The following is a 17,368-nucleotide window of genomic DNA, read 5'->3' as shown; positions in this document are numbered from 1 at the left end:
ATGTTTCCTTTTAAATTAGAAGAAACTACCTTTTCTCTGCACACTCAATGTGCTATTCTTTGCATGCAGGTACCATTGTGTGTTTCCTCACCTGCTGAATCAAGACAAACCCCTTGTTTGCACGTGCAGACTAGCTCTTGCCAAGGATTTGTAATGAATGTTTGTATACCAAAGCACACACGGAGGGAGCAGTGTCCAGGAGATTCCAGCCCTGGCTGGGCAGGGATCACACCTATTGCTAGCTGGGTCTAGTATGGCTTCTGTCCCAGCCTATCAATGGTAGTCGCATCCACCAACATAATGAACATTGTTCTTTAATTATTTTTGCAGAGCTTTTTGATAAATCCATCCTTTGCTCCTTTTGTGCATTATATGCCAGGGTGGTTATTTTACATGGTAAACTGCTTGACCAGTGAATGTCTTGTGACCCTGAATTTAATACCAATCATAATCCCTTTTGCTTCAGGACACAAGAAGTCTCCTAGCTGTTTGGGGATAGGAGGAAACTTCCTCTTTGGGCAGGTTCTTCGATAACTGTCCACTGTAGGTGTAATAAATATAAAGGGAAGGGTAAACACCTTTAAAATCCCTCCTAGCCAGAGGAAAAACCCTTTCACCTGTAAAGGGTTAAGAAGCTAGGATAACCTCGCTGGCACCTGACCAAAATGACCAATGAGGAGACAAGATACCTTCAAAGCTGGAGGAGGGGAGAAACAAAGGTTCTCTCTGTCTGTGTGTTGCTTTTGCCGGGAACAGAAAGGAATGGAGTCTTAGAACATAGTAAGTAATCTAGCTAGATATGCATTAGATTCTGTTCGTTTAAATGGCTGAGAAAATAAGCTGTGCTGAATGGAATGGATATTCCTGTTTTTGTGTCTTTTTGTAACTTAAGGTTTTGCCTAGAGGGATTTTCTATGTTTTGAATCTGATTACTCTGTAAGGTATTTACCATCCTGATTTTACAGAGGTGATTCTTTTTCTTCAATTAAAATTCTTCTTTTAAGAACCTGATTGCTTTTTCATTGTTCTTAAGACCCAAGGGTTTGGGTCTGTGTTCACCTATGCAAATTGGTGAGGATTTTTATCAACCCTTCCCCAGGAAAGGGGGTGTAGGGTTTAGGGAGGATTTTGAGGGGAAAGACGTTTCCAAGTGGGCTCTTTCCCGGTTATATATCTGTTAGACACTTGGTGGTGGCAGCAATAAAGTCCAAGGGAAAAAGGAAAATAGTTTGTACCTTGGGGAAGTTTTAACCTAAGCTGGTAAAAATAAGCTTAGGAGGTTTTCATGCAGGTCCCCACATCTGTACCCTAGAGTTCAGAGTGGGGAAGGAACCTTGACTGTAGGTGTCTTGCACTTTTCTCTGAAATAGCCGGTGCTGGCCACTCTGAGGGCTGGCTGGACTCCTGGCCTGCTCAAGTCTAGCAGGTCCTGTGTTTTACTACCCATAATAAAGTTGCCAGAAGCAAGTCTCAGCAGGCCTGAGTTCAGCAATGCATTTGAAAGTAAAGGGAATGATGGGCTGTTCTGAGCCATCTTGCAGAGCTTTGGCTCTCCCAGCTCCCTCAGAAATGAGCATCCATGATTCTGTAGAATGTGCTGCCTTGTCGTGTCATTTGGTTTAGGAAAATGAGTGCCCTTCCTTTTGTGGGCTTGCTACACTTTTTCTCACTGTGCCCCTTGCAGGGAACTTGACCCCATTTTGACAGAGGTCACCTTGATGAATGCCCGCAGTGAGCTGTACCTCAGATTTATCAAGAGACGGATTGTCTCGGACTTTGAGGTGGAAGACTCCATGGCCTCGGAGGAGGTAAAGCAAGGTAATCCTTTGAATGCCATTGCTTCTCTGGCTCCGTCTTTACAGCTCCTCAGTGGGTAGCTGGCTGGGTGAGAGCAGGCACTGCTATGCGACGGCTCGTTGAAGGCAGTTTCTGGGATAGCGCTCTGGAGGGCTGGACCGTGTGGCATGGGGACCCCCGTTTTCACAATAGCATTTCATGCATCCAACCTCCTGCACAGTCTGACCCCTCAGTAGCGCGTCTCTTGGAGCATGTCCTCCTCCTTCACTGTTGGGAGACCTGAAGAGCGGTGTGCACAGGAAACCTGGCCCTCTAGTGCAGTCAGGCTCTTCTGCTAGCTGGTTTGGAGACTAGCTTTTACCTTCTGCTACTTGGTCTCCTTTCCCCGCAGCTGGCAGGGTTGCATGTCGGACTTAACAAATGCAAAGGATGGACTCTCTCCTCCACCCACCCAAAGCAGGTAGACGGTGCCATTGTTGAAATTTGGAGGTGATATCACACCATGGTGTTGCCCTGGACCTCCTTTGGTGCAGGGCTTGTCTTCTATATCTCTCCCTGGCTGGCAGGTGTCTGGCATGCTTTGCATGCACTACCTTAGTTCTCTAAAACGGGGTTCTTAAATATTTTTGAAGCATGGAGGGGAGAGTGTGTCATGGACACCACTGCTTTCTTTCATGGCTGCATGGGCCAGCTCCCACTCGCATGTCTGTCTGTTACATAGTAGCTGGAAACGGAGGTGAGCCAGCAGCATGTGACCCACTCGCTCTCCGCAAACCCCAGTTTGGGAGCCATGGCACTAAAGCAAACAGCCCCCTTTTCGGTGTAGAATCCTTAAGGTAACTAAGTCTCTCTCTGAGCAGAGTGAACTTCGATACACGTAGGCTGGAGAGCTGGGGAAGGGAGCAGTAGCCTGGGAAGGGGTGAGGAATTTAAATGAAGGGTGTCTTAAATGTCTGGTGTCTTAATCGAGGTCATGGCTAGCTTTGATTTCCTCTCATATCCCTCTGGGTGCTTTGTCTCACTGCTGGAGTCCTGAGGATCCTGTAATTTACACCTTGCGCTTTCGAGGACCCACAGCCATAGCTGTCATCTTCCCAGCTGCCGTTGGGGTGGGCCTCCCTTTGGAGCTCAGCTCTCCCGCAGGAGGAGCAGCTGACCGATGAGTTGCATGTTTGTCCTCTGCCCAGTAACTAAATATGCTGCTTCTGCAGCTCACCCGGCTTCTCTCAGCTCAGGCAGCGTGACTGCAGTTGGCATGCCGAGGGGCTTTGCCAGGTGCTGGTACAGGATACCCCCAGAGTCAGGGTGGCAGAGCTGTCTGCTGTCCTTTGCTGCACAGTTCAGACACACGGTTCGTTCAGGGCGGCAGGGTTTGTACAGTATGTGCCTGTCGGGTGCCATTCCGGCAGGTCGCTGCTGCCCCGCTGAGGTGGCCATGGGGAAGTGCTTTCGGGTGCTCCGTCACTGGTGATGGTTCTGGCTTGCTCTCTGCAGCGCATCAAAAGTCTTTGGACAAGCTTCTCAACAACTGCCTGTTGAGCCGCACCATGCAAGAGCTGATTGGCTGTTACATCACCATGGAGGAGTACTTCATGCGGGAGACTGTCAACAAGGTAGGGCCTGCATCCTGGGTAGCCTGGGGTGGGGACCGGGCCTTGAAATCCACAGGGGATTAAGGAGGTGGAAGCCTCTGGTTCCTGCTGCTCCACAGTCCTGCTGGGTGAAGACATGCAGGGGGCTCCCTGCCACACGTCGTGTATGGGGATTCCATGCGTTCCCCTGGCCCCTTTCAGTAAACGACCTCTGGGGCGGTCATTGGGAACAATTTCACACGAACAATGTACAGAATTAATTGAAAAACTCCTTTCTGAGCTTCCCAGCCCAGAGTCCCCCATATGGATATGGAGTAAGGCTTGCAACCGGACACCCCAAGCGGATGGTCTGGTCAGACTCGGTAGGCTTCGCAGAGTTGCACCTGGCCACAGTCGCCTAAGGAAAACCCAGACCACTGCTGGAGGTGCTGTTGGGGGCAGTTTTCCTCGGAAGCAATAGTAGACCAAGGGTGGCTTGCGGCGTTGCTGGGCTGATGGGGTGTAGAACTGTGGTCTTGGCGCCTCTTGCTAGAGTAGGAGTGTTATCCTTGTTGTCCTGGCCAAGTTCTAACGTGGGGAATGACTCCACTGACCTGGATATCCCGCCGTGTCAGCCACGCTCCTATCCTTAGCTTCCTGCACTAAATGCTTGCTGTGCGCTGATGAACAGCTCCAGGCACCACAGAGGTGGATGTATGTCAGGAGCGGATGAAGTGACTCCTCTGTGCAGAGCTTGTGACGTGTGTTGGATCCTGGTGTTGAAAGCCATTCTAGCAGTTTACGGCATTGCTCCTCAGCCTGCCCTCCCATGCGCTGCCATTGAGCATGCCATGCCAAAGGACCCTTAGCCAGGACTGGACGTTAAGATGCTTCCTAACGTGACATAACAATGAGTTTCACGTACCCCGAGCCCCTTTCATGCCCCATGCAGTGCAAGAGACTCTTCCGTCACATGGTGACAAGCACGTACCTGATACCCTGGAGGGGGATGATGCAAGTAGGTTGGGTTTGAGCCCTGTGAGACAGATCATGTGTTAATAGGTAGACCCCCCCAGCCTGGCTCTGATTTTTACCAGCTGCGTGTCATGTTGCCGTGTGACATCAGGGCCCGAGGTCCCTGGCTGGGTGTGCTGTGGAGAGGCAGTGTGCTGCCGGGGGAATGAGCACTGCAAAGGAGTGGAGCTCTCGGAGCACATAGGGGTGGGGGTGGAAGAAGGAGCATCCTGGTCATCTTCCCCGTTCCACCATTGAACATTGAGAACTAACAAATGGGGCTGTACCCGTAGACGCTCAGTGCTGCTTAGGCTTGGAGACGTGCTGCTCTGAGAAATAACCTGGCTCGAGTGGGGCTGGGAGGGCTAGTTGCCCCAGGAAGGTGGGTGGGCAGCCTGCAGGAAGGGGGACCTGTGCTTGGGGCTGGATATTTCTTTGAGCCATGCAGCCGAAGGTGAACCTGAGCCACTCAGGGAACCTATCTCAGTCACTTCCGGACTTGTTGGTCCCTTAACTGCTGCACTCACTGCTGTGAGTTTTCTTTCCCTTCAGGCTGTTGCTATGGACATGTGTGAGAAGGGTCAGCTGACCTCCAGCATGGTGGATGACGTCTTCTACATAGTGAAGAAGTGCATAGGGCGCGCCCTGTCCAGCTCCAGCATAGATTGTCTCTGTGCCATGATCAATCACTCCACCACCGAGCTGGAGTCTGACTTCAGGTAATGGGGCAGGCTGCCTGCAGGCGTCCCTGGGGCTGAGTGCTGTCTCCGAGTCCCCCAGAGGGCACGCGGAAGGATGCAGGGGTGAGAGAAACACTATTTATCAGAAAAGGCCATAACTGATTTCCCCCCTTATTCGGATCTGGTTTTGTTGCGTACTTAGCAAACACTGTGTTTGCTATAGGATGGTGTTTCCTGCATGTAGAGCCTCTGAATTCCCATGCTTCTAACCTCAAGCATGTCTCTTCTCTGCGACATGCCATGTGAAAACAGGCCCTTGGTGGCCTTGGTGGGGCGAATGGGTGCAAGAGCCTCAAGACCAAAAGTCATCAAAAGGGCTGGGAGGAAATCCGTGTAGTACTTATACGTGTTTTACCTGTGCGATTGTACAGTCTGTGCTGGGCCACTTGCGGGCATTCACCTTAGAGCTCCACATGGCAGGTGAGGTTCCCTGGGGCCACTTTAATGCAGCAACTTGAGTGGCTGCTTGATGCTTTTGAACAGAGGGCATGTGGGTACAGAAATCAACCTGTGCCTGTTTTGCATCCCGAGATGGCAGTAGCCAGAGGGAATACAGAAGTGACTGATCTCAACAAGCTATTGCAACCAGCCCATTTGGGTGAGAGCTCGAGAAGGAAGCATTTTGGCTGGATCCCTGGATGCTGGGCAATGGACATTGTGAGGAGCAGAACGATTTGGCAGGGTTCTGTTTGCCATGCCTAGATCCTGGCTCCTGACTTGAGCAGAAGGGAACTGCTGACCAATATTTGCTAGTCTAATTATTATATATCTGTGTGTCTCACTTTATTCACACCAGGAATGGTAATAAGCATTAAGCACACACTATCAATATAACGTTGTATATCTTTCTTGTGGTTACATGGCCTGACTTGGTCTGTGTTCCGTAATCCTGTTCACTGGTGCTATGTATCCCACAATGCTTTGCAAAGCTGAAGTCAGCTTTGGCTTTAGAAAACAAGAAAGTTGTCAAAGGCAAAATACATTAATGTTCTGCCCAGTGCAAGCTAGGGAGGTACCTTCATGAACCAGTAGCTGGAATGCTAGTATCCACAACAGAGCTAAGGAAGGACCAGAATTACAAGTTAAGGAACTGGGATGAACTAGTGGGCTGGGTTTTAGTCACACGAAGAGTTTTGTAACTTGTAAAATCATCCTAGAAGTACTCCTAGCTGCACTGGGTGATTTTGGAAGCAGCCTCCTGTGTAAGGTGAATTCAACAAGGCTGCACGAGTTGGCTTCCCAGACGTGGTAGCGTATGGAACCTTTTCTCCGGGACTAAAGTATCCTTGACTTCTAGCAGTTACCCTGTCCTGATATTGGTCTGTTGAGTGCATTTTACAGCGAACCAAAGCGTGCTCAAGGAGTGGACTATACCATCTCCCAGCAGAAATGGGCCATCTTAATTCTCATATGTTCTTCCCAGGGTGAGTCGTGGCCACTTTCCCTGGAGTCGAGGGCTGGGCTTGTGCAACTGGGCCTGACCTGATGCTTCTCTGTCCACCTGATTGGCTTGCTCTGTTCGGTACTAAGGCACAGTGTGCTCTGTCCGTCCCCAGGGAGGTTCTGTGCACCAAGCTGAAGCTGGGCTTCCCGGCCACCACATTCCAAGACATCCAGAGGGGGGTGACCAGCGCGGTGAACATCATGCACAGCAGCTTGCAGCAGGGCAAGTTTGACACCAAAGGCATCGAAAGCACTGATGAGGCCAAGCAGTCCTTTCTGGTGGGTTTTGTGCAGGCTTGGATGGAGGGGAGGGCAGGTGGCAAGGATAGAGGGCCTGGAGAATGTGAGGAAAGGGAGATGCTTGGATATCTAGTGTCCCAGGAACCAGAAAGTTTGTCTCATGGGCTTGAGTTATAGACCATGGCCTGAGAGCCAGGATGGGGCAGGGTGACCTCTGACTCCTGGTAGAAGGTTGATGCTGCATCTCCTGTGAGTAGGTCTCCCAAACCATTCCTCCCTGGATACTTAGCCAGGCAAGATCCTCCAGTTATCCCACAAGCTGTCATGACTGTGTGTTCCCCTTGGCTGGGAAAGTGGGTCTGCTCTGCACTGAGAACTGAGATTAGCACCGATGCCCTGCAAAGAGGCACTGGGAGCATGCCACTTCTCCCCAGAGGGGAACTCTTGCACAGAAGGATTGCATAGGATGAATGAGCTCTGCTGATACAACAAAGGGGTTTTCATCACAGGCGGCCACTGCACTTGGAGTGTGAGAGCCATTCCGTTGTCTTCTCTTCACTGTGGTGCTATAGCCGGCCGTGTTTCAGGCTTCAGAGCCTGGAAGTCAACTTTAGAGAGCAAGAAATGTGAGCCCTCGGGAGTACCTCCTCTGTCACCTCTCTGCTGCTTCCCTCCATCTGGAGGAGCACTGTATAGATCTCGGGACACCCATGCCCTACACATGCATATGGGAGACTGCACTGTTTGACTGGTTTCCTGATCCAGCACTGAAAGGGTTTCCCACTGATGGGACACCCTTGATGCCAAGCAGACCTCAAGCGAAGTCCCTTGACTGGCAGCTGTGATGATGGCTGGCACAGACCTGCACGCCCTGTCTGCCCACGGCAGCACTGTGAATGCATAGCAATAAGGAGGTTATGCAGGTGGTTCCTTTTAGCAAATTTCATTGTGCTTGGAGGATAGATAACAACAAAGGCATGAGTGAAGGGAGGGTGCAGGGCCGATGGCTTTATTTCATTACATGCTCGGTGACAGGGCTGTGCATTTCCTGAAGGAAAGTACTTAAAATGTCAGCACTCCTGCTGGAGTCCCTCATTCACCTGTCAGCCCGGCTCGTTTTCCTGTCTCCAGGAAATCTCAGTATCGCCCTGACGTTTACTTCAACAGGTGAAGAGCAAAGCATCACCACTGCTGAAGCTTTAACGAGGATTATCAACAGGGCAGAAGAATTTCTGCGCTCTCCTGCCTGCCCATCAAAGACTTGCTTTTCATCACCGTTTTCCTGGACTTTTACTTGTCATCTGCTACATACTTGTGTGTAAGCAGCTGGCTCTGGGCGTTCGCAACCCAGAGTGTTCTCTGTGATGCTGCCACAAAAGCGGTGCAAAACGCAAGGGTGGGACTTCCTGCAGGAATGAGGCAGAGAGCTGTCACTCAAACACTTTTATATATAAAACAGTAGTGGGGGGAGGGTAGATCGGCCATCACTGGAAACATATCATGTCTTCTACACTTACCTATTTGCAGGTGACTTACTGTGCAGTTCCATTATGCGCCTTCCTCTTTGTTCCAGGTGACCTTAAACAATGTGGAGGTCTGCAGCGAAAACATAATGACCCTGAAGACTACTTTGGAGGTAATGTCTGGCATCTTTATTGGCTTCCTATAACCAGCCTTACAATCAACTCCGGTCCAGCTGGGTAAATTTTAAGGGCTTCTGCTGTGGAATGAGCACTCCTAGCCTCCTGTGGTCTTGGCCTAAATTAACTTTTAGTGATCTTATTTAACCTCGGGTGACCTGTCCTGCTAATTCAAATAGCTTGGTAGAAAAATTGGGCTGGATGGGACCACTATCAATTCCTTGAGTCTATCCACCTACCTCCTGGCAAAATAGATGTCATTATCCCTAATGAATTTCCAAATTTTCTGTGGGGCTGAAGCCTTCATTGTTTACAGGGACGGCAGTTTGTTTCCTGTTTTCGTTTTATACCTAAATCTTCCTGTTGTGGGGCCTTTACTACATGTTCGATCTGTATCTAATGAGAATTTGCTCATTCGCATACAGCATCTATGTCTGAACCTCTTTCCTCTTGACTGACTGTGTTCTGGTTTTAACCTTTCTTTATCACTCTCATTTTCCAAGGCCAGGTCTACACTACAGACCTAGATCAGTACAGCTGTGTCGCTCAGGGATGTGAAAATTCCACACTCCTGAGTGACATAATTATATCAATGTAACCTCTCGTGTAGACAGTGCTGTGTCGATGGGAGGGTTTCTCCCATTGACATAGCTACCGTCTCTTGGGGAGATGGATTAACTACACTGGGGTTCTCAAACTTAATTGCACCACGACCCCCTTCTGACAACAAAAATTACTACACGACCTGAGGAGGGGGGACCGAAGCCTGAGCCTGCCCGCTCCCTGCTACCCTGGGCAGGGGACCAAAACCTGAGCCCCACCACCCCTTGTGGGGAAGAGGGGGCAAAGCCGAAGCTCAAAGGCTTCATCCCCAAGCAGCGGGCCTGTAACCCGAGCCCCGCCGCCCAGGGCTTGGGCTTTGGTCCCAGGCAGTGGGGCTCGGGCTTTGGCTTTAGCACTGGGCCCCAGCAAGTATAAGCCAGCCCTGGCAACCCCATTAAAATGGGGTTGCGACCCACTTTGGGGTCCTGACCTGCAGTTTGAGAACCCCGGAACTACACCGAGGGGAGACGCTTCCCTGTGACTTCCACTGTAGCTCTGTACGTGTAGACAAACCCCAAATCTCCAATACCGTTTCTGCTGATCACCTTTGAACGCTGTTCAATTTACCTGGTTATTTTTAATAATGACTTGTATTTCCCAACTCATTTTGTCCTGATGTGGTAGCCCTGTGGACGAACCAGAAGAAAATACTGACAATACACACAGGGACTCTCTCTCTCAAAAAAAAACAAAAAAAAACACCAGCCATGAGAACCTGAGATTTTTTTTTTTAAAGGGGATGCAGCTCAGCTGCTAAATCGATACCTAGCGTCAAAACAGAGTGACTGCTGTCCAAAGCATGTAAAAGACCTAGCCCTGGCCTTGCAGAGCTTATAGTTCAATAGATGTGATCCAACCAGCTGATGCAAGAAAGACGCTGAGTGGGGCCGTGGGAAGGAGGACATGTTACGAAAAACTTGTGGCTGGTTAGGGTTGAGCAGGTATCTTAGTGGCTCTTAGATTAGCGAGGGCTTCTCTTCAGTCGGTGTTAATACTGCCCTGTATTTTTATTATTGGGGTGAGTGTGGGGTTGCAGTTGGGGAGGGAAGTAGTGGAGAAGGGCCGTGATGGAGGGCGTAGAGTGGGGAAGTAGAAGCTGGGGTGGGGGGGAGGGAAAGAAGGTGGTCTAGTTACTGAAGAACCTGATCTGCAGACACAATTGAGTAACCAGATTTGCCAGTGCAAACAAAGCACATGCCGACTTGTGCCTGCCCAAATCCACAGGCTGGAGCTGCAGATCGGGTGCAGCTGGGGAAGATAGACTTTCTCCATCTGGTACGGCATTTGGGGCAGGGACAGTCTGTTACGTCGTACAGCTCCTAGCACATTGAGGTGCTGCTCCATGATGGGTTCCAGGGTGAAACTGCAAAATAAATGAATATTAGCACTCACCCCATTTCTGATAGGGTTGGGCTGTTGATGTTCATCCCAGTAAAAGAGACACTTGTGTTAGGACTTGTCCTTTTCTGAAAACATGGTTGAATGGACTGAAATCTATCCTCTGGCCAGACCAAGGGCTAGCTTGTCAGCGCTTGGTTCGACCTTGTGAAAATGCTAAAAGAACCCTCCACCCCTTGTTTCTCCATCTGTAACATGGAGATAATTTCCCTATGTCTTGGGTTAGAATCTCTTACTCCTTGTGACACATGAGGCAACCAGGTGGGTCCACCTCCGTCTGTCTAGTGCCACGTTTCCTGCTCCACTGTGGTCTCTTTCCACGACAGTAGCATCTTTCTCAATGGTTTTCTTGGGACACCTGTTGTCCTCCTCTTTCCCATTTTCCACCAAGTCTGCGTATGGGGGTGTCTTTCCCACAGAGTGACTGTGCCAAGCTGCTTAGCCAAGGCTTTGGGGGAGAACAAGCCGAAGCCAAGATCAACAGCTGCCTCGCTGACATGGCTGCGGTGTCTAACAAGTTCCGAGATCTGCTGCAGGTGAGCTCCTTGCCGTGCGGGTGGTGCGCTCCGACTGAGGCAGCCTGGCTTTGCCACTCGGCTGGCTCTGAGATGCGCTCACAAATGGGAGATCATCAGCCCAGGGCCTGTGCTAACTTTGGATCTGAGTCCAGCCCATATGGTGTAAGATGGTGCAGAGGGGTCCAGCTTTAGTGGAGGGGGAGTAAACACATCATGTGCTGAGTAACAGTGATGCCTCCTGGCTGGGGAGGGATAAGCATTAAAGGCAAGCTGCAGAGCAGAAGGAATATGGTTCCCCTTGCTGCTTTGTGCTGAGCAAAGGTGATCTCACCAGGTAAAGGGGCAGTATTTTTAAATTAGAACCATGAGTTCTCAGATCTTCCCTTCTCCCTATTTGAGGGGAACCTTGGCAAGACCTCCAGAGGGTCTGTCTAAGGATAGCATCTGAGATGCTCCGGCCATCCCACAGATGTAATCCAAGAATCAGCATCTCTCTTCCCCTATTGAAATATCCAGCTTCCCCATCTCTCAGTGGGTAGCTGCTGCTAAGGCTACAATCTCATGACATCCCTGATCAAGTCCTCCAGCGAGCTTGCCAAAGAGAGGGAGAGGAAAGCCTAATGTTTGGTGTATGGAAGCCAAGCAGCAGAGAACTTGGTTTGAGCAAACCCTGAGGCCATCTTTCGCCTTGTGAGCGGAGCGGGGAGAGCAAAACCATTTTCTCTTGCTTTGCCATGCACTGTCCCCGGCTTGCTTGGAGCCTCTCCTGCAGGCGGGGTCCCAGGCTTATGGCTAATGCTGAAACCACGCAGGAGCCTTGTTAAAGCTGGATGGGAAGCAATTGAGCTCCCATCCTGCCTGAGACACAGATATCCCCTTTCAGTGGGAAAGGGCAGCTGCCAGCAGACTCCGAGATGCCAGTTGTAATGAAAAACTTCCACCAACTGCCTGGTGAGAAGCTTCTCGCAGGGTGACCCCTCATGTCCCGCTGAGCCCGGCAGCTAGTCTGCTTGGCAGTGGAGACCCTTCACAAGCACTCTAGCCTTGCAGCTACCTAGGACTTAACCTAGGCCCCCAACAGCCACCACTCCCCACACACAGCAGCTTGTGAGGGGCATGTGCGACGTGGAACTGCTGCTTCCCGGGAAAGCAGTCACTGCTACCACAGCTAGCTCTTCTCTAAGCTTTTCCTGTTGAACAAAGCTATGCTGGGGGAGAGGGGGGCCTTTGGAATCTGGCCATGGCTGCCTTCTTGCCATATCTGGCCCTGAGCAAGCAGAAGGCCACGTCAGTCAGTGGCCTTCCCCCTCCCACCTTGGGGCTCCTGAGCATGGCGCTTGGCATCCAGACTCGTGGGTTCCATTCCCATCTCGACTTGCTGTCTGACCCTGCACAAGTCTCTCTCCAGGTTTCGTTTCCCCCCTCTGGAGGTCATACTCCCCTGGCTAACAGGGCAGACTCCAGGTAGGGTGAGAGGAGCAGTTTCATAGCCATGGCTGAATGGTGCACGTTCGTTGGAATCAAGGTGTGTTCAGTCATTTGCCAGGTCCTCTTCCTCTCCTCCCCAGGAAGGACTCAGTGAGCTGAACAGCACAGCTGTCAAACCACAGGTGAAACCCTGGATCAACCTCTTCCTTTCGGTCTCCCATAATATCGAGGAGGTAAGCCTCACCTTTCTCTGCTCCCGAAGTGTCCAGCTCCATAGGGCTCTGCACCTGTAACGGTGGGGAGGAGTCAGAGGGACAGGCCTGGCTCACACCCAAAGATCTTCCCTGCTGTCACCTCAGCATGGCCAGGCAGTGAATTCCTTGGCCGTCCAAGGACAACCCGTGGGACTGAAACCTAGAAAATAGGACCCTAGGAAAACATGGTGAGGGGTACAGAATGCTGTTCTGTCAGGGACCTTTCCTATCCCAGTGTCACAACTCAAGGCTTCTCATGCCAGTGACACACAGTTCTGAAAAGCACCATGCTAGCCGGTTTGTGTGGGACAGGGACAAGTTTTGGCATGAAGGAATATCTGCTCCCCACCCCTGGACTGTCCCTTAGGATGCTCTACGCTGGTGACTGAGGGGCTAACTCTGTGGGTTGTTGCTTTAAGTAGCCGTACTGGATTAGACCATTGGTCCAGGTAGTCCTGCATCCTTGCCTTGTATCTGATACTTCGGAGCAAGGCAGAAATGCATTGCTGGTAACACACCTGGTCAAGTTGTGCATTGGAGTATGTGGCATAGAGAGCACACTTACAAAGTTTGTGGACGATACCAAGCTGGGAGGGGTTGCAAGTGCTTTGGAGGACAGGATTAAAATTAAAGATCATCTGGACAAACTAGAGAAATGGTCTGAAGTAAATAGGATGAAATTCAATAAGGACAAATGCAAAGTCCTCCACTTAGGAAGGAACCATCAGTTGCACACATACAAAATGGGAAATGACTGCCTAGGAAGGAGTACTGCGGAAAGGGATCTGGGGGTCATAGTGGATCACAAGCTAAATATGAGTCAGTGTAACACTGTTGCAAAAAAAGTAAACATCCTTCTGGGTATTAGCAGGAGTGTTGTAAGCAAGACATGAGAAGTAATTCTTCCAGTCTACTCCGTGCCGATTAGGCCTCAACTGGAGTACTGTGTCCAGTTCTGGGCACCACATTTCAGGAAAGATGTGGACAAATTAGAGAAAGTCCAGAGAAGAGCAACAAAAATCATTAAAGGTCTAGAAAACATGACCTATGGGGAAAGATTGAAAGAATTGGGTTTTAGTCTGGAGAAGAGAAGACAGAGAGGAGGGAACATAACAGTTTTCAAGTACATAAGTTTTTTCAAGGAGGAGGGAGAAAAATTGTTCTTAACCTCTGAGGACAGGACAAGAAGCAACGGAATTAAATTGCAGCAAGGACAGTTTAGGTTGGATGTTAGGAAAAACTTCCTAATTGTCAGGGTGGTTCTGCACTGGAATAAATTGTCTAGGAAGGTTGTGGAATCTTCATCATTGGAAGTTTTTAAGAGCACGTTGGACAAACCACCTGTTGGATGGTCTAGATAATAGTTAGTCCTGCCGTGAGTGCAGGGCTAGATGATCTCTCGAAGTGCGTTTCAGTCCTACAATTCTGTGATTCTATGCGGAGGGAGGGGGGAATCCTTCCTAAGTCCCAGGCAATCCGTTTATCCCCTGAAGCAGAGCTTTAGATCATCTTGAGCATGCACAACTATATATGTTAGTAGGTATGCTATCAACCTAGCCATTGGAAAGTGCTGGGCCCGGGTCAGGCATGACCTTGTCCTTTCTCCTGGCCTCTCCCAAGCGGGGACACAGATGAGCACGAAAAGACTCTTTAGTGCAAATAACTCTTGGGCATCCTGGGGTCTGCTAAATCTTTCAGGCCAGATAAAGCTAAGTAGAGAAACTGTGGAGGACTCGATGCAGTGCAGCAGGGATGTAAGGCCTATTAGAACTGCTGTAGCTCCAGCAGGTTCTCCCAGTCCTGACAGAGTGCAGCTCTTCACAAGCCAAGGGGTGTCACGGATAAGTAATTACCCCTGCATTCTGCTCCAATGCTAGGAAGAGTTCAATGATTATGAAGCCAACGACCCATGGGTCCAACAGTTCATCATCAACCTGGAACAGCAAATGGCAGAGTTCAAGGTGAGTTCTCCTGAGCACCAGTAACTTAATGTGAGGCTTTGGGTCAGTCGTGCACAGCAGCATTGCCTGACTCAAACTCCCTGCTCTGGCGAGTGATGGACATAGTCCTCCCCTGATTGCTCATGCTGTTTAAAACCACCCAAAGTCACCCCCTTTGCTTTGATTCTCTAGCACTGAGCCTTCCCGGAGAGGTTAGTGATCCTCACATCTGTGGGTGTTCCCAAGTCCCGGTGCCCCAGGCCTGACTACTGAGCCATTCTGGTTTTGTTTGGCTCCACTCTTTAAGCATGGCCACGAGCACCATAAAGGTGGCTGTTCTCACTGACTCCAGGCCTCCCTGGAGGCTCTTTCACTGGCGCTGGTTTCTGTTGACTTCTTCCCAGTGGCTGCACTGCCAGGACAATGACGTGGTTTTCTGTCCCCAGGCTGGGCTCTCGCCCGTGATCTATGACAGCCTCAGCAGCCTGACCACCAGTCTCATTGCCACTGAGCTGGAGAAGGTGGTTCTCAAATCTACCTTCAGCAGGGTAAGCAAACAGCTGGGTCCTCCCTTCCTTGAGCAGCAGCCGCCGGACTCCTGGCAGAACCAGGAGAGTCCTGCCTTCAACCCTCGTGGTGAGGCTGAGCTAGAACTCCCCGTACAGTTGTTGCCCTGCTGGCCGTGACACTGAGCTTCTTCCTGTGCTGTTGCATCAAGGCTCCTGCTACCCTGCAATTCCAGCCTTTGAAGCTAAAGCTTCGGTTTTCCTCCCCACTCAGCGACCCTAGTGTTTGTGACTAGACTTAGCCAGCTCAGAAGAGCCCCGATTGGAGTGAACTGTCAGAGGAAGCCTTTGGCAGTGGGGCTAGGGAGACCTTGCAGCGAAAAAGGCATTGGCCCCTAAAGTGTCTGGCTATAAGCCACTGCCTGCTTTCCAGCCCCAGAGCACCATGTTCCATAGAATTCCTCCCTCTCCTCACCCACCATGACATCTGTAAGATGGAAAGCCATGGGCCTTTGAAATGTGGAAGAGTAACATGGTTTGCTTGGTGCCCTCAGCTTGGCGGCCTGCAGTTCGATAAGGAGCTGAGATCGTTGATAGCCTATCTCACCACCGTGACCACGTGGACCATCCGGGACAAGTTTGCTCGTCTTTCCCAGATGGCGACCATCCTCAATCTGGAAAGGGTGAGCTCTCCCCTGACTCAGTGCTGGGGGTGGTAGAATGATCAACATCAGCAACTTCTCGAGCCAGCCTCCACAGAAGTCTACTGGGCTCAGCCCGATTTTAGCAGCCCCCCCACCCCCTCACCCCCTATGCCTGCTGTTCCTGCAGCACTCACTGCTGGTGTGGGGAGGGGTAGTTGCAGGAACTTGGAGCTTCTGCCCACCTGTCACTCCCACCCCATGCTCTGGAGTGTCTGTGATCTTCTATGTAGTTGGAGCTGGGGGGTAGAATGGCATATTCATGTGTTGTCATTTCCCACAGCCCCACAGCTTGACTTTCTCTTTCTTTCTCCAGGTGACAGAGATCCTGGATTATTGGGGCCCCAACTCAGGCCCCTTGACCTGGCGCCTCACCCCAGCCGAGGTCCGTCAGGTGCTGGCCCTCCGAATCGACTTCCGCAGCGAGGACATTAAGAGGCTGCGTCTGTAGCTGGCGCGCTGTCTGCAGCTCCTGGCCGTCCTCGGATGCGCTTCATAGTGTGATCGTAGCATCCCATGAAGCCTGTCCTCGTGCTTCCAGCACTTGCTGCAGCAGGTCTGTGATAGACTCGGGGCGGCCAGCTGGCTCGGTCAGTCACCAGCCCTGTGATTACTCTAGTGCTGCTCCCCACACCCGGCTTTCCTGGTAGGGGAGACCTGGACTCGAGAAGGCCCAGTTTGGCTCACTGCCCTTCAGGGAGCAGAGATATGGCGGCTGTGCAATCTCTCCTGTTGAGACCAGCGGCATTGCAGCAGGGCTCCTCGCTAAGGTGCCCTCCCCCATGACACTAACCCTAAAGGATCAGGCTGTTCCGACAGGGTTATAGCTTGCTTATGCCTTCCCCTGCTCGCCTTCCCTTCTCATGACAGGTTCTGTGGAGTACGGGGCTGCAGTTCCAGATGCTGCCCCGTGAGGTGACTCAAGCAGCAGTGACTTTCTTCAGCCTTCCACAGACCCTGGGCTCAGAGTCCATGGTTGCCCTGGCCCACCAGGGGTGTAATCCCTTCAGCTGCTGGAGTTCCAGGGGGCAGTCCCTGGCCTGCAGGAGGAGCTGTCTCCCAGCGCTGGATGGGCGAGTTCTTCAGGGTGGGGCATAAGTGGGGATTGTCTGAAATTCACGTGGGGGCTGCTGATGGTCAAGTCCCTTCCAGAATCAGGGCTCTGGCTCCTCTTGTATCTCTTTACATGCTGTGCAGTGAGGTGGTGAATAAAGACGGAGGAGGGGGAGTAACGTTTCTCCGGTGACCTGTGTTACAGGCTGGGCGAGTGCACAGCCAATGGGAGCTACGGCTGGAACCTGCCGCAAGCCCAGGGCTCTGCGAGGAATGCACAGCCCGCGGGGAGGGAGGAGTGTTGTGACAGCACGCGACCGGGGGGTCCTTTCAGGTACGGGAAACTCTCAGCTCTTGGTAGTCAGAAAAAGGGCGGCGGGGGAGGAGCAATGACACCCCAAAACTAAAAGCTTCTGTAGGGTGCAGGGCCGTGGCTGCTCCTGGAAGCCAGGCCCGCCCCCCCCCCCCCCCCCCCAGGCAGCACTGCCTGTGAGCGAGTTGCTGGTGGGTAGCAGAGGATCC

The 17,368-nt window shown here is 51.4% G+C and overlaps 1 protein-coding gene across 3 annotated transcripts in view; it reads left to right on the top strand.

Moving 5' to 3' along the window:
- COG4 (component of oligomeric golgi complex 4) overlaps positions 1 to 17,021 on the top strand; it is a 31,999-nt gene extending 14,978 nt beyond the window's left edge. For 2 of the 3 annotated variants that reach the window (XM_073307202.1, XM_073307204.1), the window contains 11 exons: positions 1,685 to 1,818; positions 3,292 to 3,410; positions 4,935 to 5,101; positions 6,679 to 6,844; positions 8,379 to 8,441; positions 10,866 to 10,982; positions 12,533 to 12,625; positions 14,524 to 14,607; positions 14,991 to 15,134; positions 15,647 to 15,775; positions 16,110 to 17,021. In XM_073307202.1, the coding sequence (XP_073163303.1) occupies positions 1,685 to 1,818; positions 3,292 to 3,410; positions 4,935 to 5,101; positions 6,679 to 6,844; positions 8,379 to 8,441; positions 10,866 to 10,982; positions 12,533 to 12,625; positions 14,524 to 14,607; positions 14,991 to 15,134; positions 15,647 to 15,775; positions 16,110 to 16,244 (1,351 nt within the window). In that variant the 3' untranslated portion in view covers positions 16,245 to 17,021. The remainder of the gene's footprint in view (positions 1 to 1,684; positions 1,819 to 3,291; positions 3,411 to 4,934; positions 5,102 to 6,678; positions 6,845 to 8,378; positions 8,442 to 10,865; positions 10,983 to 12,532; positions 12,626 to 14,523; positions 14,608 to 14,990; positions 15,135 to 15,646; positions 15,776 to 16,109) is intronic. The other variant, XM_073307203.1, reaches the window with a different exon arrangement.
- Positions 17,022 to 17,368: the final 347 nt, after the last annotated feature.

The sequence above is a fragment of the Lepidochelys kempii genome, chromosome 12, assembly GCF_965140265.1.
Source record: "Lepidochelys kempii isolate rLepKem1 chromosome 12, rLepKem1.hap2, whole genome shotgun sequence".
Classification (NCBI taxonomy): Eukaryota; Metazoa; Chordata; order Testudines; family Cheloniidae; genus Lepidochelys; species Lepidochelys kempii.
This window is presented reverse-complemented; position numbering and strand designations above follow the sequence as displayed.